General features: G+C 42.0%; 1 protein-coding gene across 5 annotated transcripts in view; it reads left to right on the top strand.

The window, feature by feature from the left end:
• The first annotated feature begins 1918 nt into the window (after positions 1-1918).
• MTA3 (metastasis associated 1 family member 3) overlaps positions 1919-25211 on the top strand; it is a 174028-nt gene continuing 150735 nt past the window's right edge. For 2 of the 5 annotated variants that reach the window (XM_012756600.3, XM_020288595.2), the window contains exons 1-3: positions 1936-2060; positions 3718-3785; positions 13179-13272. In XM_012756600.3, the coding sequence (XP_012612054.1) occupies positions 1970-2060; positions 3718-3785; positions 13179-13272 (253 nt within the window). In that variant the 5' untranslated portion in view covers positions 1936-1969. Of the gene's footprint in view, positions 2061-2655; positions 2755-3023; positions 3076-3717; positions 3786-13178; positions 13273-25211 lie in introns of those variants that run through there. The other 3 variants (XM_076000706.1, XR_012918547.1, XM_076000707.1) reach the window with 3 other exon arrangements.

The raw sequence follows: 25211 nt of genomic DNA on the forward strand, positions 1-25211 counted from the left end.
CATGTATAAAACATAATGGGAAAACACCCCAAAGCTTGTGATGTTTCCTGCTGGCCTTTTCATTTGGAGAAAGGTTTCATGGTTCAGAGCATTTCAGACCAAAGGAAAGAGCTGAATTATAATCCTAATACTTCTGCCAGTTTACGGTGTGATTCCAGGTGAATTATTCAACCTATTTATGTGTCATCTCAGAAATGGAGAGAGTAATGTCAGTTTTGTTAGAATGTTTTTGGCGGGATGGGGATCTCCCAGTAAAAGGATTATGATAAAAGACAGCTATGTAACGTGCATAACAGAACACTTTTGCTTTCTCTCTCTGGGTCAGAAGAATTTGACACATGGCTCATAATTCGACACATAGCATAAAACCCTGGGGAATCTGAGACTTTCTGGGGTTAAAAAGATAGCAACAGACACCTGTTATTTGCATACTGCTCTGTGCTCTCTGGTTTACAAAGCATTTTCAGATATCACCACAACTGATCCTTACCACACCTGTGAAGTGGAATTAGTGTCGCCAGTTTATAAAAGAGGAAACAGGTCACAGAGTCCACATTAATTCAGGCAAAAGTGCTTTAGTTTTTATTTTATTTTTTACTTTGCCTCAGCTACCCAGAACATTATTTTTTTCATTCCAATACTTTGTGATAAGGGACCATCACAAATGCCATTAGCAGACAACCAAATCACAACCTTTTTTCCTGGGGATATCTCCTACCCCAGCATAGACTTCAAGGCCAGGGTCAGCGGCATAGCTATATTATCACCAGAAACTCCAAACAACCTACAACAGTAAGGAATCCTCTTCATGTTTATTATGCAGTGACATCTCGGAGTACTTTGGAATACACTGGCTTCTTTGAAAGTTATTTTTTTTTAGACAGAGTCTCACTTTGTTGCCCAGGCTAGTGTGCTGTCGTGTCAGCCTAGCTCACAGCAACCTCAAACTCCTGGGCTCAAGTAATCCTCCTGTCTCATAAGGAGTAGCTGGGACTACAGGAACGCCACCATGGCGAGCTAATTTTTTCTATTTTCAGTAGAAAATAACCATTTTAAAGCTTTAGGCACATAACCAGTTACTTGCTCCTCAACAGCAAGCTTATTGACAGTATCTCCACCTCTGGGCTGGTGATGGTGTCCATTACGAATTGTAAGGCCTTGTTCCTCCATGGACAATGGAAACCCCGCACACCTAAAGGTCTCTTTTCCCATGAAAGCACACAGTATATAAGGCCTGTCTAGAGGCAGGGCCTCTATCCGGGTGCAGGGGAATTGGTTCAGCTCAGCCCAGTTTGGGGGTGAAGGATGATGCAGTTGGAGTGGACTTGGAAGGAAGCCTGTTTTTCTAGCTCTGTCCTCAGCTGGGTCCCGGACTGATGAAGCAGTAAGCACCTAGGGTCTTCCTGGCCCCAGAGCCTGCAGGCTCCAGGTCAGCCACATTAATTAACCTCACCACAAGGAAGGTGCCCTGATGCCTGCACTTATTTGCATCCCGGAGTTTGCACCTAGACTGGCGCTGGAGCTGGCGTACTTGAGGTCACAAACACTGGGGCTCCCCAGGGACAGAAGCAAGGAAGGCGGACCTGCCTCCGGGTGGGCAGGTGACCGGGTGCCCAGGGAGACCTCCGAAGAGGCCGAACCCCAGCTCCTACCCCTCTTCTCTAATAGCCACTGGTCCGCATTTGCGAGTGCAGGCCTCTAATTCGGCCAGGACGCTGGTCGCCAGACCCTCCACTTCCAGCAAGGGCCCCCAACCTGCCCCCTTCCCCTCCCCCTCAATTCCCGCTGGCCCCGCGGCGCTCCGGCCTCCCCCGGCCCGGCCCACTTCGCTAGCCCGGCTGGGGGCAGGCACCAGCCCCCACCCCTCGGCGTCCCCTCCCCTTCACTTCCCCCTCCCCTCGTCCCTTCCTTTCCCTCCCCTCCCCTCCCCGCCGTGGCGAGGCGGCGGCGGCGGCGGCGGTCGAGGCTCATGCTGAGGAGGCGGCGGCGGCGGGCGGGGCTCGGCTCGGGCTCCGCGGGCGGGCGGGCGGACATGGCGGCCAACATGTACCGGGTCGGAGGTAGGAAGGCTTGGCCCGACCCGGCCCGTGTGGGAGCGGGCTCCGGGTGTGGGGGGTCGCGGCGAGCGCACACCAGCTGCCGGGAGTCACGGGCGCCCGGGCCGAGGGCGCAGGGGACGGGGGCGCCGGGGCCCGCAGCGGGGCCAGGGCTCCCCACCCCCACCTCTTCCCCTCCCCGCGGTGGCCCAATGGGGGCCGGGGCCCACGGACACCCTCACACCCCGCGCAGCTTTTAGGGCCAGGCCTCTACTTGGGGATATGAATTATCAGATGCCCCCTCCATGAAACCCCCATGGGGGTAGGGCCCGTCGAGCCCCTAAACTGGGTGGCCTTTTCCTCGCGTGACTTCTAGGCAGTGGTGCTGGAGAGGTTGGGGGGCATCTCCTCCTCCACACCTCCCCTCAGTGAGTGTGGGGTGGGGGCGGGGCGATGGGGGCCCAGCCAGGGCCAGACGGATAGGCCTGTCCTCAGGGCCAGGGCCCTGCACCTCCCTTTCTCGCCCCTTCCGTTTCTTGTCTACCCCCCAACCCCCAATGGGGCATAGTGGGGCCAGGCGACCGCAGTCAGGTGGGGAGTTGAGCTCTGCCTGGACGTTTGCTCCGCTGTCTGCCTCCTTCCCAGCCTTCTGCAGAAGAGAGAAATAAGGTCAAACAAACTTTCTCCCTGCTCACGACGCCCTCCTCCCTCTTTCCTGGTAAAATAATAATTCAGATAAGTGGCGTGTTTGTGTGTGAGACTGGCTCTTCCTTCTCTGCTCATTAGCCTAGCTTCTGATGGATGGTGGCAGGAATGGCCTGGCTAAATGAGGCCACTTTGCGGGAGAGAGCCGAGAAAGAGCCACTAAGATAGACAATAACAATGCAGCCCAGCCTCTCAAATAAACACACAGTGTGAAGTTTCCAGTTTGCCTGTTTGAGGAGAGGAAAACCCACACTTGAAAATTTTTATCCTTTTTGTTGAAAGCCTGCAGCAATTGCTTTATAACAAGACCCCGAATGGATCTGGATGTAAAAGGGTAAAAAAAATTTTTACTATCACCCCTAGAGTACTTTGCCTCTCAGAAAGTGACCCCTCCTTTTTTCCCCCTCATCTTCCCAGATAGACTGTGGAAAAGTTTGTCTGCATGCTTTCTCTACTTGCTCTGTTCACCTGATTTTTTTTTTTTTTAAGTAGTGATTGAAATGTAGGTGGGGCTGGTGGTAAGCCTTTCTCTTTGCTCTGAATTTGTCTTAGGTCAATAGTTTTATGTGAGAAGCGGACTCCAGAGCAAATTGGATTGGAGGGAAAAGATGTGGGAGTAGTTAAAATACAGAGGGCACATATTTATGAGCCCTGACTAGTCCGATGATGAGAAGCATCTTTTTGTTTGTTTTTAAAGAAACGACATATCAGAACAAAAATCTAGTAGAACTTGATAAGACATTAATTGAAATGAAAATGCCAGGAAAATAAAGGTCTGTGAATAATAGGCACATAGAGAATATATTACAGTGGAATTATTCAGTTTGCATTTACCGGTGAATGAATTATGAGGTTAATTTTGAACGTGGTGAATTGCCTAACATAAAAAGTCATGGATTGACAAATGTGAACTTTCTGTTCAACAGAAAGATTAAGTTCAACAAAAGATTAAGTTCTGTACTTCCTTTAATTACAGATTATGTCTACTTTGAGAATTCCTCCAGCAACCCATACCTAATCAGAAGGATAGAAGAACTCAACAAGGTATACACTGAGTGATTTTGGTTCTAATATTATGAAATATTTGTCTTCTGTTGAAAGATAATTGGGTAAAGGGCATAAGAGGTGATTTTACTTTCAGACCCAGATTCTCTGAAAGTAGAGATTTCAGATTAGAGTATTATGCAGGACTCTGAATATTCTTTTCCTTTTTTTTTTTTTTTTTTGAGACAGAGTCTCACTCTGTTGCCTGGGCTAGAGTGCTGTGGCATCAGCATAGCTCACTGCAACCTCACATTCCCGGGTTCAAGCAATCCTGCTGCCTCAGCCTCCCAAGTAGCTGGGACTACAGGCATGTGCCACCATGCCCAGCTAATTTTCTATATATATTTAGTTGTCCAATTAATTTCTTTCTATTTTTAGTAGAGACAGGGTCTCACTCTTGCTCAAGCTGGTTTCCAACTCCGAACTCCTGACCTTGAGCGATCCTCCTGGCTTGGCCTTCCAGAGTGCTAGGATTACAGGCGTGAGCCACCTTGCTCAGCCTCCTTTAAAAAAAATTTTTTTTTTTAGATAGAGTCTCACTTTGTTGCCCAGGCTAGAGTGCTGTGGTGTCAGCCTAGCTTACAGCAACCTCAAACTCCTGCTTTCTCACCCAGGTTGAAGTGCAGTGGTGCGACCATAGCTCACTATAACCTTGAACTCATCGGCTCAAGCAATCCTCCCACCTCAGTCTCCCAAGTAGCTGGGACCACAGGCACATGCCACCATGGCTGGCTAATTTTAGAATTTTTTTGTAGAGATGGGGTCTCACTCTGTTGCCCAGGCTGGTCTTGAACTCTTGGCCTCAAGCAATCTTCCCGCCTTGGCCTTCCAAAGTGTTGAATATTACAGGCATGAGCCATTGTGCCAGGATGGGAATATAATATTGAAGGGAATTTGTAAAATTCTGGTCTAGGCTAATTAATAAGAATATAATATAATGTAGCTTTGTATCTTTGGTTCAAGTAAATTAAACTTTTACATTAAGTTTTGTCATATTTGATACGTGATATAGGATAGCAGAAGCATTGTGATTGCAGTTGATGAGCTTTTCCAGTGAAGACACTGGAAAGCAGACATAAATTACATGGACCATAGATTTTATAAGGATGCTCTGTATTCTTCCAGACCACGCTGAGGGTTATTTGTGTGCCTTATGAGAATTCATAGTGTTAAAATCTTTGAGGCTATCTAATATGCTCCCCTCAAGATGCCATCTGGTGACTGGTCCAGTTCTGAGTCCCAGGAAACCAAGGCCTGGCCTAAGTCATTTCTAGCTTAAAGAGGCTTGAGATCTTGGTTTGCTTCTTGGATACCCTAAGGACTTTGCATTTTAACACATTAACTGCCATGTGAGTTGTATTTAACTCATGCCAGTTTTGAGCCCCAGGCCTCGTGAAGCATGTGTGTCTTACATGTGTCTTTACCTTGGAAACTGAGAGAACTATTTTTTAAGTTGCATATAACTCACACACACAAAACAATAAAAAATAAGAACATTTTCATTAAATTAGAAAGGATTGGCTAGGTGTGGTGGCTGTAATCTTAGCTCTTTGGGAGGCTGAGGCAGGAGGATCAGGTATTCGAGACCATCCTTAGCAAGAGCGAGACCAGTCTGAGCAAGAGCGAGACCCCATCTCTAGGAAAAATAGAAATTAGCTGGACAACTAAAGACAGAAAAAAAAAAATTAGCTAGGTGTTATAGTTCACGCCTATAGTCCCAGCTCCTTGGGAGGCTGAGGCAGGAGGATCGCTTGAGCCCCTGAAGTGGAGGTTGATGCAAACTAGGCTGACACCATAGCAATCTAGCCCAGGCGACAGAGTGAGACTCTGTTTCAAAAAAATAAATAAATAGGAAAGGATTGTTTTGTTTTCGAAGTTTCATTCGTAATAGAACACTGTGGCCCCAAGGAAAAAAAATTTTTTTCTAGTGTGGCAGTCAATGTGTTAAAAATACTCTGTAGTGTCAGGGCGTGGTTGCTCACGCCTGTAATCCTAGCACTCTGTGAGGCTGAGGCAGGTAGATTGCTCGAGGTCAGGAGTTCGAAATCAGCCTGAGCGAGACCCTGTCTCTACTAAAAATAGAAAGAAATTAATTGACCAACTAAAAATATATATACAAAAAAAAAATTAGCCGGGCATGGTGGCGCATGCCTGTAGTCCCAGCTACTCAGGAGGCTGAGGCAGGAGGATCGCTTGAGCCCAGGAGTTTGAGGTTGCTGTGAGCTAGGCTGACGCCACGGCACTCACTCTAGCCTGGGCAACAAAGTGAGACTCTGTCTCAAAAATAAAATAAAATAAAATAAAATAAAATAAAATAAAATAAAATAAAATAAAATAACTCTGTAGTATTTGAGACCACCAAATAAAGAGTATGGCCTCAGTTTTTAGATCAGGCCGTGAGTAAGAACTGTTGGGGTGTGATTCTGATCTGCTTCTCTTTTTATGTGATTGATGGAAGATATAAGAATTGAGGCTGCCCTGAACTGTTCACCATATCACTTAAATTATTTTTTAAATTTTTTTTATATATCACTTTAATTAGAAAGTTAATTAGGATTCAATAGAGATATTGAGCTATGAGACCCCATATTCTGTGGCTGTTGCTGCCTCTCTCTGACCTCCACTCTTTCTAAAGGCAGGTGGAGGCTCTCTGCTCTGCTCATTTGGCTCCAAGCACAGTGGCTTTTGGCTGTTTCTCACGATACCCAACTTAGGAGGACTCTTTGGTTGTAACCATCTTCCCTCCCGCCTTGTTCTTTTTTCCATACCATTTATCACCTCCAAATATACTTAATTACTGGGTTTATTTTCATTGCCCATCTTTCCAAACTAGAATGTCAGCTCCTTGTGTTTGTCTTTTCTGTTTTGTTCATTAGTGCATTCTAAGTGCCTTAGAATAGTGGCTGGCACATAGTTAAAGGCATTCAGTAAATATTTGTTGAATTAATGAATTTCTCAAATGTCTGATGTTAAGGCTTGAACATACATAGTACTGTTTACAAAGTACTTTGATTCATTTGTTTTACAAATATTGTTTTTTTTTTTTTTTTTTTTTTTTGAGACAGAGTTTTACTGTGTTGCCCTGGCTGGAGTGCCATGGCATCAGCCTAGCTCACAGCAACCTCAAACTCCTGGGCTCAAGCAATCCTTCTGCCTCAGCCTCCTGAGTAGCTGGGACTACAGGCATGTGCCACCATGCCCAGCTAATTTTTTCTATATGTTTTTAGTTGTCCAGCTAATTTCTTTCTATTTTTAGTAGAGACGGGGTCTCAGTCTTGCTCAGGCTGGTTTCTAACTCCTGACCTTGAGTGATCCTCCTGCCTAGGCCTCCCAGAGTGCTAGGATTACAGGCTTGAGCCACCGCACCCCCCTACCTCCCCAGCCTGTTTTACAAATATTTTTTTTTTTTTTTTGTTTTGAGACAGAGTCTTACTTTGTTGCCCGGGCTAGAGTGAGTGCCGTGGCGTCAGCCTAGCTCACAGCAACCTCAAACTCCTGGGCTCCAGTGATCCTTCTGCCTCAGCCTCCCGGGTAGCTGGGACTACAGGCATGCGCCACCATGCCCGGCTAATTTTTTTATATATATATATCAGTTGGCCAATTAATTTCTTTCTATTTATAGTAGAGACGGGGTCTCGCTCAGGCTGGTTTTGAACTCCTGACCTTGAGCAATCCGCCCGCCTCGGCCTCCCAAGAGCTAGGATTACAGGCGTGAGCCACAGCGCCCGGCCTACAAATATTTTTGAGGTCTGTTACCTGCAAGGCACTTTTAGAAACTGGGAATGCAAGGGTGATGAAAAACAGGTCTAGTGGAGTCGGATATCAACCATATAATTCTACAAGTAAAATTAAAATTGCAGGTGTGCTGTTTAGAAATGTCAGAGCATGGTGTTCTGGAAACATGTAATCTAGGGATTCACTTTTGTTACCCCTATTGAGCTTCATATAACCTTATACTTTCAAGATAGATAAATCATGGATTGTTATCTTGAGGCACACACTGGTTAAATGACTGGTTAGGCAGCTAGCTTGAACCTGGATTATTTCACATCTGTTATCATTACATTACCATTCATTTCAAAATTACCACCACCCCCATAGAGCTAAGTGCAGTTGCTGGAGCCTCAGGAGGCTGAGGTGGGAGAATCACTTAAGGCCAGGAGTTCTGAGACCAGCCTCAGCAACATTAAGAGACCCTGTCTCTAAAAAAAAAAAGATGAAAAAAATTATCTGGGTGTGGTGACATGGGCCTGTAGTTCCAGCTACTGGGGAGACTGAGGCAGGAGGATACTTGAGCCTAGGAGTTTGAGGCTGCAGTCAGCTATGATTGCACCCTTATACCCTAGCCTGGGTGACAAAGAGTGACCCTGTCCCATCCCAAAATAAACAAACAAAAGTACCCCTCCATTTTTACTTCCTTCTTGCCCCACCTGCTGTCTGAAAAGAGTCATTCATATACTAATGGTCCTTTGGGGGTGGGGGAGTGACTATGAGATAGGATTCTCTGTAATTTTGAATAGTGGCAGTTTGAATGGGTTGGATATTGGTAGATAATGGATATGATTTGTTAAATTCTAAATGTTTACATAGGATCTTTATTTCTGAAGGAATGTGAAAAAGACATCTCATTTTAGATAATTCATTTAACAAACATTTATCAAGCACCTATTATATACCAGGCAATATACTAGGCTCAGAGATACAACTGTGAATAAGATGGACATGCTGTCTGCCTGCACAGGGTCTACATTCTCATGAGGGAGACCACCTGGAAAGACAAGTTAGCTGGCATGAAGAAAATAATAATAAGTTGTATTAACTTCTAAGAAGAAAATAAGCAAGAGTTTTGATGTAGAGAATGACAGAGGTCATTCTCCTATTACCTTTAAGTAGGGTAGGAAAGGACTTTAAGGATATTGAAATTGAAACCGAAAGGATGAGAAAGAGATTGCCATGGCAAGGGAGGCCATAGGAGTGTCCTAGATAAGGGCCTTGGGAAGATCAGAGGTAAATTGGCTAGGTGTGGAAAGTAAGCATGTTTGGAAAATCCAAATAATGAATTTTTTTTTTTTTTTTTTGAGACAGAGTCTCGATTTGTTGCCCAGGCTAGAGTGAGTGCCATGGTGTCAACCTAGCTCACAGTAACCTCAAACTCCTGGGCTCAAGCAATCCTTCTGCCTCAGCCTCCCTAGTAGCTGGGACTACAGGCATTCGCCACCATGCCCGGCTAAGTTTTTCTATATATATTAGTTGGCCAGTTAATTTCTTTCTATTTATAGGTAGAGACGGGGTCTCGCTCTTGCTCAGGCTGGTTTTGAACTCCTGAGCTCGAGCAATCTGCCTGCCTCGGCCTCCCAGAGTGCTAGGATTACAGGTGTGAGCCACCGCGCCTGGCCCAAATAATGAATTTTAAAATACTTGATATATCTAATTGGTGAGCCAAGAGAAGAACAGACATTAACTTACTTGATTAACTATTATCTGAATAAAATTTCTTGAATCTAATTCCTGGGATAAGCTGTAAATCACCATTTTTATAAAAAGTTTCATAGAATGAAGTTGTAAATTTTAAAAATTATTAAATTTTAAAATTTAAAAATTATTTTAATTATTCATTTTTATTTTTGTAAATGGGACCAACTCAGACTGTCTTCTCCCATGGCAAAGCACTACTGAGAGCCAACTTAGTGCTCAGTAATTCCTGTATTTAAATTTATTTTTATTAATTTACTTTTTGTAGAGATGGGGAGTCTTGCTATTTTGCTCAGGCTGGCCTTGAACTCCTGGCCTCAATTGATTCTCCTGCCTTGGCTTCTCAAAGTGCTGGGATTACAGGTGTGAGCCACTGCGCCTAGCCTGATCTTTGGTTTTATTTTTTTTGAAATATTTGCAATTTTACATGCTCAGTTTGAAAGCAGGACTGAAATATTTCTTTCTTTTTAAAAAAATTATAATAAATTTATGTCTCAATTTTTTCCCTAAAAGTTTTGGGAACTTTTAGGTGCAAAACTAAATATCCGTTGATGAACACAGTTCAATGTTGTTTATCTCTCTCTCTCTTTTTTTTTTTTTTTTTTTTTGAGACAGGGGCTTTTGCTCTGTTGCCTGGGCTAGAGTGCAGTGGTGTCGTCATAGCTCACTGCAACCTCCAACTCCAGGGTTCAAGTGATCCTCTTGCTTCAGCCTCCCAAGTAGTTGGGACTATAGGTGCAGTCCACTACCACATGGCTAAGTCTGTACACATTTGGAAAGAAAGCTTTGTGTACATGATAATGAGATTTTCTTAAAATGTATGTAGTTTCAGGAAATATGGAAGTTGTGTTTGTGGATAAATTAACATGTCACTTGTTATTGACTTTGTTTTTAGTATGTGTTGTATAATTTGTATGTATCTTTTTTTTTTTTTTTTTGAGACAGAGTCTCGCTTTGTTGCTCAGGCTAGAGTGAGTGCCATGGCGTCAGCCTAGCTCACAGCAACCTCAAACTCCTGGGCTCAAGGGATCTTCCTGCCTCAGCTTCCTGAGTATCTGGGACTACAGGCATGCGCCACCAGGCTAATTTTTTCTATATATATTAGTTGGCCAATTAATTTCTTTCTATTTATAGTAGAGACGGGGTCTTGCTGTTGCTCAGGCTGGTTTCGAACTTCTGACCTTGAGCAATCTGCCTGCCTTGGCCTCCCAGAGTGCTAGGATTGTATGTATCTTTGTATTTATATTTTATTATTGACCATCTAATTCGCTCAGCGATTCACTTCTATGTTTAATGCCTTATTTATTTATTTATTTTTGGTGTCAGGTAGGAGAATTATTAACTTTAGCAGCTAATGAAACCATGCATCTCTGCCTATCCTGTAATCTATATTTGCACATAAAAGTTGTTGTACATAATTTTTGGGAATTCCCACCTGCCCTTGAAGTTTATTGGGAATAGAGACAGAAATTAGGAAAGTCCATTTCCACTTGTTCTGAAGTCTGGGCAAATCATGGACTTGATGAAATAGAAGGTTTTATGTATTTATTTTTTTAAATACTTCCTGATAGCAGGCCTGGGTGTGTGTAATAACATACTTTCTAAGTCTGGGGTAGAAACAGACATGAGCTTCAAGTTGACTGAAATGAATTTAGAGCTTAAGAAAAAAAGCCCATTATTTTTTATTTTTATTTTTTATTTTTTTGAGACAGAGTCTCACTTTGTTGCCCAGACTAGAGTAAGTGCCATGGCATCAGCCTAGCTCACAGCAACCTCAAACTCCTGGGCTCAAGCGATCCTACTGCCTCAGCTGGGACTACAGGCATGCACCACCATGCCCGGCTAATTTTTTCTATATATATTAGTTGACCAATTATTTCCTCTTTATAGTAGAGATGGGGTCTCTCTCTTGCTCAGGCTGGTTTCGAACTCCTGACCTCGAGCAATCCGCCTCCCAGAGAGCTAGGATTACAGGCGTGAGCCACCACGCCTGGCCAAAAGCCCATTATTGCTACAGGATATTTTAGTAAATGTGTTTGACAGAATAGATATTTAAGAGGCTGCAACCTAAATGGAAAAAAGAACACAGGAAAGAAATTAATGTTCATTGTGGGCTCTTTGCTCATTTCCCCACTTTTCTTTTCCGTCTCTGTGTCTTTGCTCATGTCCTCTTTTCTTAGAATACTCAGTCCTTTATGCTTCACTTGGACTCCTGTACTCCTTTCCTAGCCTACAAAGGACTCTCCACTCATTCTTCTTCTATTAAGCTTTTTCTGTTCTTCCCCCAACAAGTTGTACTTTTTTACTGCCTCCATGAGTTGAGAAATGGAGTTTAGAAGGGAAAGGAAGGAATAAAGGGCTGGGTATATTGTCGGAAGTGTTTTACCTCTTTATGCTTTAGTCATAAGGAATTGGTGAAGGTTTGTAATCAGGTGGGAGAGGGGATGACAGGGAAACAGGCTGTCTCACTCTTGTAATCAGGTGGGAGAGGGGATGACAGGGAAACAGGCTGTCTCACTCTTGTAATCAGGTGGGAGAGGGGATGACAGGGAAACAGGCTGTTTCACTCTTGTAATCAGGTGGGAGAGGGGATGACAGGGAAACAGGCTGTCTCACACTTGTAATCAGGTGGGAGAGGGGATGACAGGGAAACAGGCTGTCTCACTCTTGCTCAGGCTGGTTTCAAACTCCTGACCTTGAGCAATCTGCCTGCCTTGGCCTCCCAGAGTGCTAGGATTACAGGCCTGAGCCACCACGCCTGGCCTGCTTTGGATTTTTAATGTGATTTTCTCTCAAGTAGATAAAAATGACAAAAATCTTATAGTTGAAGTCACTGATAGATTTCATTTACATAAAAATATTGGCCTGCTAATTTAGCAGATTGCTGGATCATTATTTCTGGAGGATATATTTGATCACAATATTATGAAATACAGAAGCATTTTGTTTAGGAATTTGAATATGACTTCAATTTTAAGGGACAATGTTTCTACAGGACTATTTTTCTAAAATATTGCTGCTGAACTTCATAAAATAGACAAATTTATTGCAGAATATATATATTCTTATTTCTTTATATTTGAATATGTCTATAAACCCAGGAAATTTCTGAAAACTTATTCTCAAATTTGTTTGAAAATGAAAATCACAATAGCATTTTATTGTAATCTATGTGTTTTTACAAGGAACTTTGTAATGAATGATTGACCTTCTTGAAAGCTCTTAGAATTCACAGGGGATAAGAGAGTAGAAGCCTGGGCCCCAGCTGCAGTAAATTACAACCTAACTGAATATTGATTGTATTCTAGACTGTAGTCAAATAGGAGCTTCAGTGTTCATAACTCAAGGTTTTTAATACTTTTATATATGAAGGTAAACTGCTAAGAATATTGACTGTTACAGATTCATAGACTCCCTTGGGCTGGAGAGTGCTTTTCCTAGTCACCTGGTACATTCTGCATAATAGCTGCTCTGCAGCTACAGAGCCATCAGTTGAATGTGGATGTTTAGGAGAGAACTGTGTGATTTTACACTTAGTTTGTGCTTTTTGGGAATGGGTTTGGAGGATGTATGTTTAAATATCTTAAATAAATTATGTCTGGTTTAACAGTTTTGGGGATTAGTTTCTTAAAGCTAATCAGAGTTAACTATGTCTGGTTTTAATTATTAAGGTGGTCTAATCACTTTAGTTTAATTGATGCCAGTGAGTTATTTTATGTTTGACATTCTAATTGTGCTTGCAAATGGAACAAAAATCGTTGATCCTTGTTTGAACGTTTTAGCTCTCTGGTTATCCTGTAGTTGTGGTTGGCAGTGTTAATGAGTGTGACCTCATAATTGTGTGTTTTATCTAGGTTTGCTTTATAAACTATTTGACTTTAATATTTAGTTCCAATGACTTTTATTTTCCTTATTTCTTAGACTGCAAGTGGCAACGTGGAAGCAAAAGTGGTCTGCTTTTATAGACGACGTGATATTTCCAACACGCTTATAATGCTTGCAGACAAGCATGCTAGTAAGTTTTCTTTCTCTTGGATTAAAAAATGTTTGTGTTGTGTTTTTTATTATGAGGAGGATAAATGCTTTTTTGTTACCTGAAGCTTTTTGCTTGTCCATTTATCTTCCTTGTAGTTTAGAGAGGAGGAACATTTTTTGGTGGTGTTTGGTTTTAGTATGTATGTTTTTAGTTGGTTTTTAGTATTTTTTGGGGGGCGGATAGGGGGGAACAGAGTCTCACTCTGTTGCCCGGGCTAGAGTGCCATGGCGTCAGGCTTGCTCACAGCAGTCTTAAAACTCCTGGGCTCAAGCTATCCTTCTGCCTCTGCCTCCCAAGTAGCTGGGACTACAGGCATGTGCCACCATGCCCGGCTAATTTTTTCTATATATTTGTAATTGGTCAATTAGTTTCTTTCTATTTTTAGTAGAGATGGGGTCTCGCTCTTGCTCAGGCTGGTCTCGAACTCCTAACTTCAAGCAGTCCTCCCACCCTGGCCTCCCAGAGTGCCAGTATTACAGGCGTGAGCCACCATACCTGGCCAATCCTTAGCTTTTCTTTGTAGTTTAATGTGTTTTTTTAATTTTTAATTTTATTTTTAATTTTTTTTTATTTCAGCATATTATGGGGGTACTGATTTTAAGGTTTCAATAAATGCCCTTTTCCCCCCTCCCCCCACAAGTCTGAGTTTCCAGCATGACCATCCCCCAGATGGTGCGTATCTCACTCATTATATATGTATATACCCACCCCACTCCCTCCTCCCACCTGCCCTATACCCTATTGCTGTAGTACCTATGTGTCCACTTAGGTGCTACTCAGTTAATACCAGTTTACTGGTGAGTATATGTGGTACTTGTTTTTCTTTTTTTATTATTTTTCTTATTTTCTTTTTCCTTTTATTTTGTTTGCTCAAGAAACTGAAATCTAGATGTAGTTTAATCTTTATTGTGTGTATTTTTTCCACCAGCCAATAGCTTTAAAATATTTTAGCCCCTTTGATTTTTCTTTTTAAGAGTCTTGCTCTGTTGCCCAGGCTGACGTACAGTGGTATGATCTTAGCTGACTGTAACTTTGAAGTGGACTCATGCGATCTTCCTGCCTCAGCCTTCTGTCCAGGAAGCTAAGGGTATAGCAGTGTGCCATCATGCCCAGCTAACTTTTTTTTTTTTGGGACAGAGTCTCGCTTTGTTGCCCAGGCTAGAGTGAGTGCCGTGGCATTAGCCTAGCTCACAGCAACCTCAAACTCCTGGGCTCAAGCAATCCTTCTGCCTCAGCCTCCTGAGTAGCTGGGATTACAGGCATGTGCCACCATGCCTGGCTAATTTTTTCTATATATATTAGTTGGCCAATTAATTTCTTTCTATTTATAGTAGAGACGGGGTCTCACTCTTGGTCAGGCTGATTTCCAACTCCTGACCTCAAGCAATCCGCCCTTCTCTGCCTCTCAGAGTGCTAGGATTACAGACGTGAGCCACTGTGCCCAGCGCCAGCTAACTTTAAAATTTTTTTTTTAAAGATGGGGTCTCACTGTGTTGCCCAGGCTTATCTGGAACTCCTAGCCACAAGCAATCCTCCTGCCTTGGGCGTCCCAAAGGGCACTGGGATTGCAGGTGTGAGCTACCATGCCTGGCTAGTACTTTATTTTGAAAGCCATTTTTTTCCCTTACAAAATACGTGATGAGACTGTAGGGCCTTATTTAGGTGTATTTTTGAATTTGATTCTGTGATCTGTGATACTATGCTCTTCAGGATCTTGAAGCTTTTGAAGTATTTTGGTAATGAGGGAGGCTATTGTTTGCAAAGTTGTGTTCTGAGTCTGTTGGAGGATCATTTCGCCCCGTCACTGGTGTAACTAGGCAAGTCAATTGTCTCCTAAGTTCCTACTGTATTTTCTGCTGTAGTTTATAGTGTTTTTCAGTTTTTTCTGTTGTCACATAGAAAATGTTCATTATTTTATGAATTGTTCCATAATGCTTATAAGTTACATATTGAAAAATTCAGGGCATTCATATTTGCCATGCATATGAGAACAAAATATGGCTTTTATGTGAATTTATTTTTTATTATCTGATGAAAAACTTTTTTTTATTTTTATTTGTTTATTTTTTGAGACAGAGTCTCGCTTTGTTGCCCAGGCTAGAGTGAGTGCCGTGGCGTCAGCCTAGCTCACGGCAACCTCAAACTCCTGGGCTCAAGCAATCCTGCTGCCTCAGTCTCCCGAGTAGCTGAGACCACAGGCATGCGCCACTATGCCCTGCTAATTTTTTCTATATATATTAGTCGGCCAATTAATTTCTTTCTATTTATAATAGAGATGGGGGTCTCACTCTTGCTCAGGCTGATTTCGAACTCCTGATCTGGAGCAATCCTTCTGCCTCAGACTCCCAGAGTGCTAGGATAACAGGCATGAGCCACCACGCCCAACCTGAAAAACTATTTTTTAGAATATTTACTTCCATAGATTTAGGGGATACAAATGAGTTTTGTTATATGGATGAATTATATAATGGTAAATTAGGGCTTTTAGTATGCCTATTACCCAAACAGTGTTCATTGTACCTGATAGGTCGTTTTTTATCCTAACCCTCTGCCAAAATATTGCTTTTTAAAATGATATGCTAATAAGTTATTTTAGTTATAGCCAAAATCTAGAAATCTAATATGTTTAATTTAAAGTGTATATGGGCTGGGCATGGTGGCTCACACCTGTAATCCCAGCATTTTGAGAGGCTTAGGAGAGAGGATTACTTGAGGCCAGGAGTTCAAGACTAGCCTGGACAACATAGTGAGACCTTGACTCTACAAAAAATAAAAAAATTAGCTGGGTGTGGTGGCACGTGTCTGTAGCACCAGGTACTGGGGATGCTGAGGCAGGAGGATGGCTTGCACCCAGGAGTCTTAGGTTGCAGTGACCTATGATGGAGACATTGCACTCCAGCCTGGGCAACAGAGCGAAACCCTGTCTCTAGAAAAGAAAAAAATAATAATAAAGCATATTTGCAACATTATTTGGATTTTATTCAGTATTTACAACGCAAGCTAAAGATAGATAAAATATCTCATTTATATTTACGTACTTTGGATTTGATTGTGCTTTTAAAGTTGGTGCTGCAAAGGTTAGTGAGGTGTAAAGATTCTTGGAAAGTCTGCTGACTGTGGAGAGTCTTAGCGTGACAGTATCTTGAGGCTATTTTAGGTTTGTAGAAAATCAGTTTTTTCATAATTGATTAGGTTCTTTCTATTGACTCACAGAAAGCAAATTTTAGGATTCTCTTTGTAATTCTATGAGTAAATAAAAGGGCTGGGTGTAGTGGCTCATGCCTGTAACCCCAGCAATTTGGGAGGCCTAGCAGGAAGGATCACTTGAGCCCAGGAGTTTGAGACCAGCCTGGGCAACATAGTGAGACCTTGTCTCTTAAGGAAAAAAAAGTGCACAATTTAGTAGTGTTTAGTATAATCAGAAAGCTGTGCAACCATCACCACTATCTAATTTCAGTTATTTTCATTACCCACAAAAGAAACCTGTTAATCTCCATTCTCTTTTTCCCTTAGCCTCTGGCAACCACTGATCTACTATAAGTCTCTATAGATTTGCCTTTTCTGGACATTTCATATAGGTGGAATCATGCAATTTGGATTGTTTCCATTTTGGGCTATTATAAGTAATACTGCTATGAGCACTCATGGATGAGTTTTTGTGTGGACATTCTTAAGTCTTTTAACTTTTGGTAACATATTCTCGTCATCCTTCCCTCCCCTAGTTCTTTTTTTTTTTTTTTTTGAGACAAAGTCTCGCTTTGTTGCCCAGGCTAGAGTGAGTGCCATGGCGTCAGCCTAGCTCACAGCTACCTCAAACTCTTGGACCCAAGCAATCCTCCTGCCTCAGCCTCCTGAGTAGCTGGGACTACAGGCATGTGCCACCATGCCCGGCTAACTTTTTCTATATATATTAGTTGGCCAATTAATTTCTTTCTATTTATAGTAGAGACGGGGTCTTGCTCTTGCTCAGGCTGGTTTTGAACTCCTGACCTCGAGTAATCCTCACTCCTCGGCCTCCCAGAGTGTTAGGATTACAGGTGTGAGCCACCGCGCCCAGCCTCCCCTAATACTTTGTTGAAATTATCAGATTGTTTTCCTGTAGTTTTCTTCAGTCCATATTTTGTTCATTGTACCTCTGTAATGTTCTTTACCTGTTTGTCTGTAGAAGAGTAAGTAGACCCAGATTCTAGAGGCTTGTTCATTTATGTTTTATCTTGTTTTGTGGGGAGGGAAGGAAGAGGAGCGCAAGATTACTTCTTGGGTAGTGTTGTGTACTTCTATCAAGAGGTCTCTGATATTTTGTTGCCTGTCTCTCGTTTTATTAACTTTTTATTTTGAAATAATTTTGGATTTATAGAAAAATTGCCAAGAATTATATATTGCCAAGAATTCCCATATGTCCTTCACCTAGATTCCCCAAATGTCAGCATTTTACTATATTTGCTCTATTTTTTTTTTTTTTGCCAACATGTCAAAAAGAACCTTTATTACTTTTACTTTTTTTTTTTTTTTTTTTTTTTGAGATGGAGTCTTGCTCTGTCTTCCTGGCTAGAGCACAGTGGTGTCGTTATAGTTCACTGCAACTTCAAACTCCTGGGCTCAAAGTGATCTTGCCTCAAGCCATCCAAGTAGCTGGAACTATATAGGCACTAAACACTATGCCTGGCTAATTTTTTCTATTTTTGGTAGCGATGTGGTCTCACTCTTGCTCATGCTGGTCTCGAACTCCTGACCTCAAATGATTCTCCTGTCTTGGCCTCCCAGAGTGTTAGGATTGCAGGTGTGAGCCACCACGCCCAGCCCGATTTTCTTTTCTAAGGTAATTTCACTAAAAGCTAGAGGATATGCTGTGTGCTTTAAAAGCAATCTTGTTTCTCTTAATCTTTTAGAAATGTAATTTTGGATTAAATAAATTGATGCCAGTTTAGGATAGACATAAGGGTCTCAGGACTGATGAACTAAGTGAAAAATTTCATTGGTGCTCTTTGTGGCCTACCTTTTGTATATTTTAGATGTTTTTGACGTGTACTTTTAGATTGTGACTTTTTTCTTTGTGTACACATTTAATTTTATTGTTTTTTATTCTTTGTTAGGTTGTGATTTTTAAGTGTGAAGCGTCAGAAAATTAAATTTAGTGTCACTTTCATTTTTAACCTGTTTGACAAAAGGTAGAGTTGTTTATGTCACTTGGAGCTCTCTTTCTTAGAGTTTTTTCCCTCTGCTCTTTTCAGTAGTTGTGTCATTTACTTTGAGCTGAAGCTGGAACATAAGGGAAAAATGGAATGAAAAAACAAAACAAGACAAAAAGAATGTGAAATGGTTCTTTTACTTACTAATAGTCATTCTGTTTGCCCTGCCTCTCTACCCCAACACACAAACACTTGGAACTTTGTGGAAGGAGAGAAGGAAAGAAGGTGGGAAGATTTGTTTTTTGTTTGTTTGTTTGTTTTTTATTTTTTGAGACAGAGTCTCACTTTGTTGCCCAGGCTACAGTGAGTGCCCTGGCGTCAGCCTAGCTCACAGTAACCTCAAACTCCTGGGCTTAAGCAATCCTACTGCCTCAGCCTCCCAAGTAGCTGGGACTACAGGCATTCGCCACTATGCCCTGCTAATTTTTTGTATATATATTAGTTGGCCAATTAATTTCTTTCTATTTATAATAGAGATAGGGGTCTCACTCTTGCTCAGGCTAGTTTCGAACTCCTGACATTGAGCAATCTGGCCGCTTCAGCTTCTCAGAGTGCTAGGATTACAAGCGTGAGCCACGACACCTAGCCGGAAGATTTGTTTTTGTTTTTGTTTTTGTTTTTGTTTTTGAGACAGAGTCTCACTTTGTTGCCCAGGCTAGAGTGAGTGCCGTGGCGTCAGCCTGGCTCACAGCAACCTCAATCTCCGGGGCTCAGCGATCCTACTGCCTCAGCCTCCTGAGTAGCTGGGACTACAGGCATGCACCACCATGCCCGGCTAATTTTTTTTTTTTTGTATATATATTTTTAGTTGGTCAATTAATTTATTTCTATTTTTGGTAGAGACGGGGTCTCGCTCAGGCTGGTTTCGAACTCCTGACCTTGAGCAATCCGCCCGCTTCGGCCTCCCAAGATTTGTTTTTATCTACTCAGAATTATAGAACCAGAATTGGCTGTGGTAGAGAATTGGGGAGAATCTGAACCTGTCTACCTTAAGTCTTGTTCATTTAGCTTACTAACTTGATGATGCTTGAAAGTTTGTATTATTGTTAAGTAGGATCAGAAAGTGGTGTTGATGCTATTCTTAAATTTTTAAAGAATGAGACATTTCAGGGTGTGGTAATATTAGGTAATACAGTTATGATTTGTTTCAGATAAAAGGTGAGGTGACTTCTGTACCCAGTTCTTATCACATCCTGGTCTGAGTCATTATGTTGTTATAAAAAGAGATTCTTATTAAAAGTTTTGGTGTCAAAGGGCATATTGAGAACTTTCGTTTTTGAGATTCATGCAATATATGATTAAGAATTATTAAAAAGACGTAGAATGTTTAATATGTTTTATAGGGTCTTTGGACTAAAAAGTGATTTTTATGAAAGAATCTGTACCTCATTTGGAAGATTTAGAGCGAGGAATCACATTGAGTATTGCTTCAAAGAACTGAAATTGAATGTTTTGAATACATCTATTCTGTCCTTCCTGGCTTTCTTTCCTGGTTTTGGCACTCAGTTAGTACATGCAGAGTGCTCTGTGTTCTTTAATGTTTGGGACATGGTCTTGATCTTTCTTCCAGCCGTCATTTATCTTGTTTATGGTTGTTGCTCCACAAATGTTTGTAGCCTTAAATTTACCAGGTAAATCTGGTAAATTTAAGCCTGAAGAATAGCCAGGCTACCAGTTGTTTTAACACCTTGGTTGACTGAAAAGAACCTCTGGTGGTTACAAAACATGGTCCCCAAATTCATAGACGTTCTTTCCATTGAGAGGTGGGGGTCTATGTCTCTTCTTCTTGGATCTCAGTAGGATTGTAACCAACACAGTACAGTGTAAGTAAATGGGATATGGCTCCCAAGGTTAAGTCATAGTAGGCCGTGTAACTTGTGCCTGGTTTTTTCAATGTTAGCTTCCAGGATATTCCTGCTTGGAATTCAGCCACCATACTGTGAGAAGACCAAGCCACATGGAGGAGCCATGTGCTATGTGCCATAGCCATGTGCTATGATTTGTAGTCCTAGCTGAGCCCAGGTGCCAGACATATGGCTGAAGGAGCTGCTAGATGATCCACCCCTAGCTATTTGTGTCTTCCTGTTGAGGCTCCAGTCATTATGGAGCAAAGATAAGACTTCTGTGCTGTGTCCTGTCTGAACTTCTTACTGGACTGATGAACAAAAAGAAAATAGTCATTTTGTGGCACCAAGTTTTGGAGTGAATTGTAACTCAGCAATACTTAGCTGGAACAAGATTGTAATAGTTTTGCTGTTTTTGTATATTTCCAATGACAGTTTTATTCTTTTTTTTTACTTCTTGAGAGTGAGACTCACTCTATTCCCCAGGTTAGAGTGCCGTGGTATCAGCCTAGCTTACAGCAACCTCAAAGTCCTGGGCTCAAGCTATCATTCAGCCTCAGCCTCCTGAGTAGCTGGGACTACAGGTGCATGTGACCGCAGCCCACTAATTTTTTCTCTTTTTTTTTTTTTTTTTTTTTTTTGAGACAGAGTCTCGCTTTGTTGCCCAGGCTAGAGTGAGTGCCATGGCGTCAGCCTAGCTCACAGCAACCTCAAACTCCTGGGCTCGAGTGATCCTTCTGCCTCAGCCTCCCGGGTAGCTGGGACTACAGGCATGCGCCACCAGGCCTGGCTAATTTTTTGTATATATATCAGTTGGCCAATTAATTTCTTTCTATTTATAGTAGAGACGGGGTCTCGCTCTTGCTCAGGCTGGTTTTGAACTCCTGACCTTGAGCAATCCGCCCGCCTCGGCCTCCCAAGAGCTAGGATTACAGGCGTGAGCCACAGCGCCCGGCCTAATTTTTTCTCTTTTAAGTAGAGATGGGGTCTTACTCTTGCTCAGGCTGGTCTCTAACTCCTGAGCTCAATTCATCTTCCTGCCTCAGCCTCCCAGAGTGCTAGGATTATAGGCATGAGCCACCTCTCTTGGCCACACAGTTTTAAATCAACAATATCTAGGCTGGGCATGGTAGCTCACGCCTGTGATCCCAGCACTTAGGGATACCGAGGTGGGAAGATCACTTGAGGCCAGGAGTTAGAGATCAGCTTGGACAACACAGTGACACTCTATCTCTCTTTTTTTTTTTTTTTTTTTTTGAGACAGAGTCTTGCTTTGATGCCCAGGCTAGAGTGAGTGCCATGGCGTCAGCCTAGCTCACAGCAACCTCAAACTCCTGGGCTCAAGCAATCCTACTGCCTCAGCCTCCCAAGTGGCTGGGACTACAGGCATGCGCCACCATGCCCAGCTAATTTTTTGTATATATATTAGTTGGCCAATTAATTTCTTTCTATTTATAGTAGAGACAGGGTCTCACTCTTGCTCAGGATGGTTTTGAACTCCTGACCTCGAGCAATCCGCCCGCCTCAGCCTCCCAGAGTGCTAGGATTACAGGCATGAGCCACTGCGCCCGGCCTCTATCTCTTTTTAAAAAAAAGAAGAAAGAAATAAAGTAGTTGGGTGTTGTGGTGGCATGTTCTTCTATCTACTTGGGAGGCCGAGGCAGGAGGATCGCTTGACCCCAGGAGTTTGAGACTGCGGTGAGCTGTGGTGACACCACTGCACTCCAGCCTGGGTGACAGAGCAAGCCGTTGTGTCCAAAAAAAAAAGAAAAGATAAAAACCCCCATATCCTCTTACAAATATCTCAAAAATTAGAGATTAATGTTCTAAGCAGTAAAAATGTTAAAATTATTTATATTTAACTGGGATTGATACTATCTTGACCTGGAATGTAAAGGAAAATTTGACACTACCTAGCAGGATTAAAACTCAGTATTTCCATTACTGGATACTAATCATAGAGAAATGCTCAAGAAAATGTGCCTTTCTAGTTGCAGAAAATAAGAGACAACTAAGTGTCCAGCCATAGGCTATTAAACTAAACAAACCATGTTTATTGCACATATTCTAGAATGCCTTTTTTTTTTTTTTTTTTTTGAGACAGAATCTCACTTTCTTGCCCAGGCCGCGGTGTCAGCCTAGCTCACAGCAACCTCAATCTCCTGGGCTCTAGCGATCCTCCTGCCTCAGCCTCCTGAGTAGCTGGGACTACAGGCATGCCCCACCATGCCTGGCTAATTTTTTTCTCCATATATATTTTTTAATTGGTCAATTAATTTCTTTCTATTTTTGGTAGAGATGGGGTCTCCCTCAGGCTGGTTTCGAACTCCTGAACTCGAGCGATCCACCTGCCTTGGCCTCCCAGAGTGTTAGGATTATAGGCGTGAGCCACCATGCCCGGCCTAGAATGCCTTGTAGCTATTTAAATGAATGAAATAGATTTATATGTATGTCAGTATATGCAGATGGCATGATATATAGTTGAATACAAAATTACATAAATATGCAACATAAAATTCCAATTTTGAAACAAATATATGAAAAGTAAATTTTTATAGATGTTTATATATATTTAATTTACATACATGTATATGTGCTCATGGCATGCATGTATGTATTGATTCCACAAAGGAAGAACAGTTATAAAGAGCAATTACAGGGCTGAGCACGGTGGCTCAACGCCTGTAATCCTAGCATTCTGAGAGGCCGAGGTGGGTAGATTGCTCCAGGTCAAGAGTTCCAAACCAGCCTGAGCAAGAGCGAGACCCCATCTCTACTATAAATAGAAAGAAATTAATTGGCCAACTAATATATATAGAAAAAATTAGCCGGGCCTGGTTGCACATGCTTGTAGTCCCAAGCTACTCGGGAGGCTGAGGCAGTAGGATTGCTTGAGCCCAGGAGTTTGAGGTTGGTGTGAGCTAGGGTGACGACATGGCACTCACTCTAGCCTGAGCAACAAAGCCGGGCTGTCTCAAAAAAAAAAAAAGAGCAATTAGAATAAAGACGTTTTTGGAAATCAAAAAATGCACATTAAAACAAAACAATGGAAGGACTGAATAATGAAGATAATATGGAAAATTTAATAATTTTAGAAATATAATATATAACAAAAAGATAAATATAAAATATGATAGATAAATAAGAGGTATAGAATATAGGTCCAAAGGACTTAAGTAATAAAAATGAATGAAAGAAAGGAAGAAATCATTAAAAAGGAGAACATTTTCCCAGAGTGGAAAGATGAGAATCTTCAGAGTGAATGAAAAAAAGACACAGATACATTATTTCTGAACACCTGAGAAAAACAAAGGATCTTGTAAAATGTTTACAAAGATATCAACACAGAAATGAGGATCAGATTTCTTTTTTTTTTTTTTTTTTTTTTTTTTTGAGACAGAGTCTCACTTTGTTGTCCAGGCTAGAGTGAGTGCCGTGGCGTCAGCCTAGCTCACAGCAACCTCAATCTCCTGGGCTCAAGCAATCCTGCTGCCTCAGCCTCCCGAGTAGCTGGGACTACAGGCATGCGCCACCATGCCCGGCTAATTTTTTCTATATATATCAGTTGGCCAATTAATTTCTTTCTATTTATAGTAGAGACGGGGTCTCGCTCTTGCTCAGGCTGGTTTCGAACTCCTGACCTAGAGCGATCCGCCCGCCTCGGCCTCCCAGAGTGCTAGGATTACAGGCGTGAGCCACCACGCCCGGCCTTTTTTTTTTTTTTTAAAGACAGAGTCATACTCTGTTGCTTGGGCTAGAGTGCCTTGGCATCAGCCTAGCTCACAGCAAACCTCAAACTCCTGGGCTCAAGCAATTCTTCTGCCTCAGCCTCCCAAGTACCTGGGACTACAGGCATGTGCCACCATGCCCGGCTAATTTTTTCTCTCTATATATTAGTTGGCCAATTAACTTATTTCTATTTATAGTAGAGACGGGGTCTTGCTCTTTCTCAGGCTGGTTTCGAACTCTTGACCTCGAGCAATCCGCCCACCTCGGCCTCCCAGAGTGCTAGGATTACAGGCGTGAGCCACTGCACCCGGCCTATATATTTTTAATTGGACAATTAATTTGTTTCTATTTTTAGTAGAGATGGGGTCTTCCTCTTGCTCAGGTTGGTTTTGAACTCCTGATCTTGAGTGATCCCCCCAGAGTGCTAGGATTACAGGCCTGAGACACCACGTCTGGCATAGATTTTGATTTAATAAGTAGGTTCTATAGCCTAGCCAAGTTGACACATAAGACTAACCATTATAAGCACTTTTTTAAAACCAGTATACACAGAATGGTTGGAGTAATGTTCCTTTAAGCATGCCTTTGCGTTTTAAATTTTTGTCTGGTAAAATGTTTGAATCTTGTACCATATACATACTTAAGATATATTTAAATGTGTGGTATAAATTGATGTATAAAGTATAATATATGCTGTATTTTAATGTATTTTCATTGAATTGTTGGAACTGTGGATTTAATTTATTGAATTATGAAAAATAACCATGAGTAACCTTAATGGCAGATTTAGTCCTCATTGACAAACCTGGCAGCTAAGGAACACTAGCTTTCTGTCAAGAAGTCTGACTGCTTTTTTTCCAATTTTCATAAATGAGTCCTGTGCACCCCCAAGGCAACTACCTCCTTCTGAATTTTAAGATAAACTCCTGGATAATGGTAGGAGCCCTGCCATGATGGATTTAAGGCCTTACATATATTTTACAGACTTTCTTTGATTTTTATTTTTTCCTTAGGACTGTTTTCTCAAGAGGTATGCATTTTTGACCACTATTCAGAGACTGCAAAAAGTGAGGTATAGGCCGGGTGCGGTGGCTCACGCCTGTAATCCTGGCTCTCTGGGAGGCCGAGGCGGGAGGATTGCTCGAGGTCAGGAATT

This window comes from Microcebus murinus, chromosome 3 (genome assembly GCF_040939455.1).
Source record: "Microcebus murinus isolate Inina chromosome 3, M.murinus_Inina_mat1.0, whole genome shotgun sequence".
Classification (NCBI taxonomy): Eukaryota; Metazoa; Chordata; class Mammalia; order Primates; family Cheirogaleidae; genus Microcebus; species Microcebus murinus.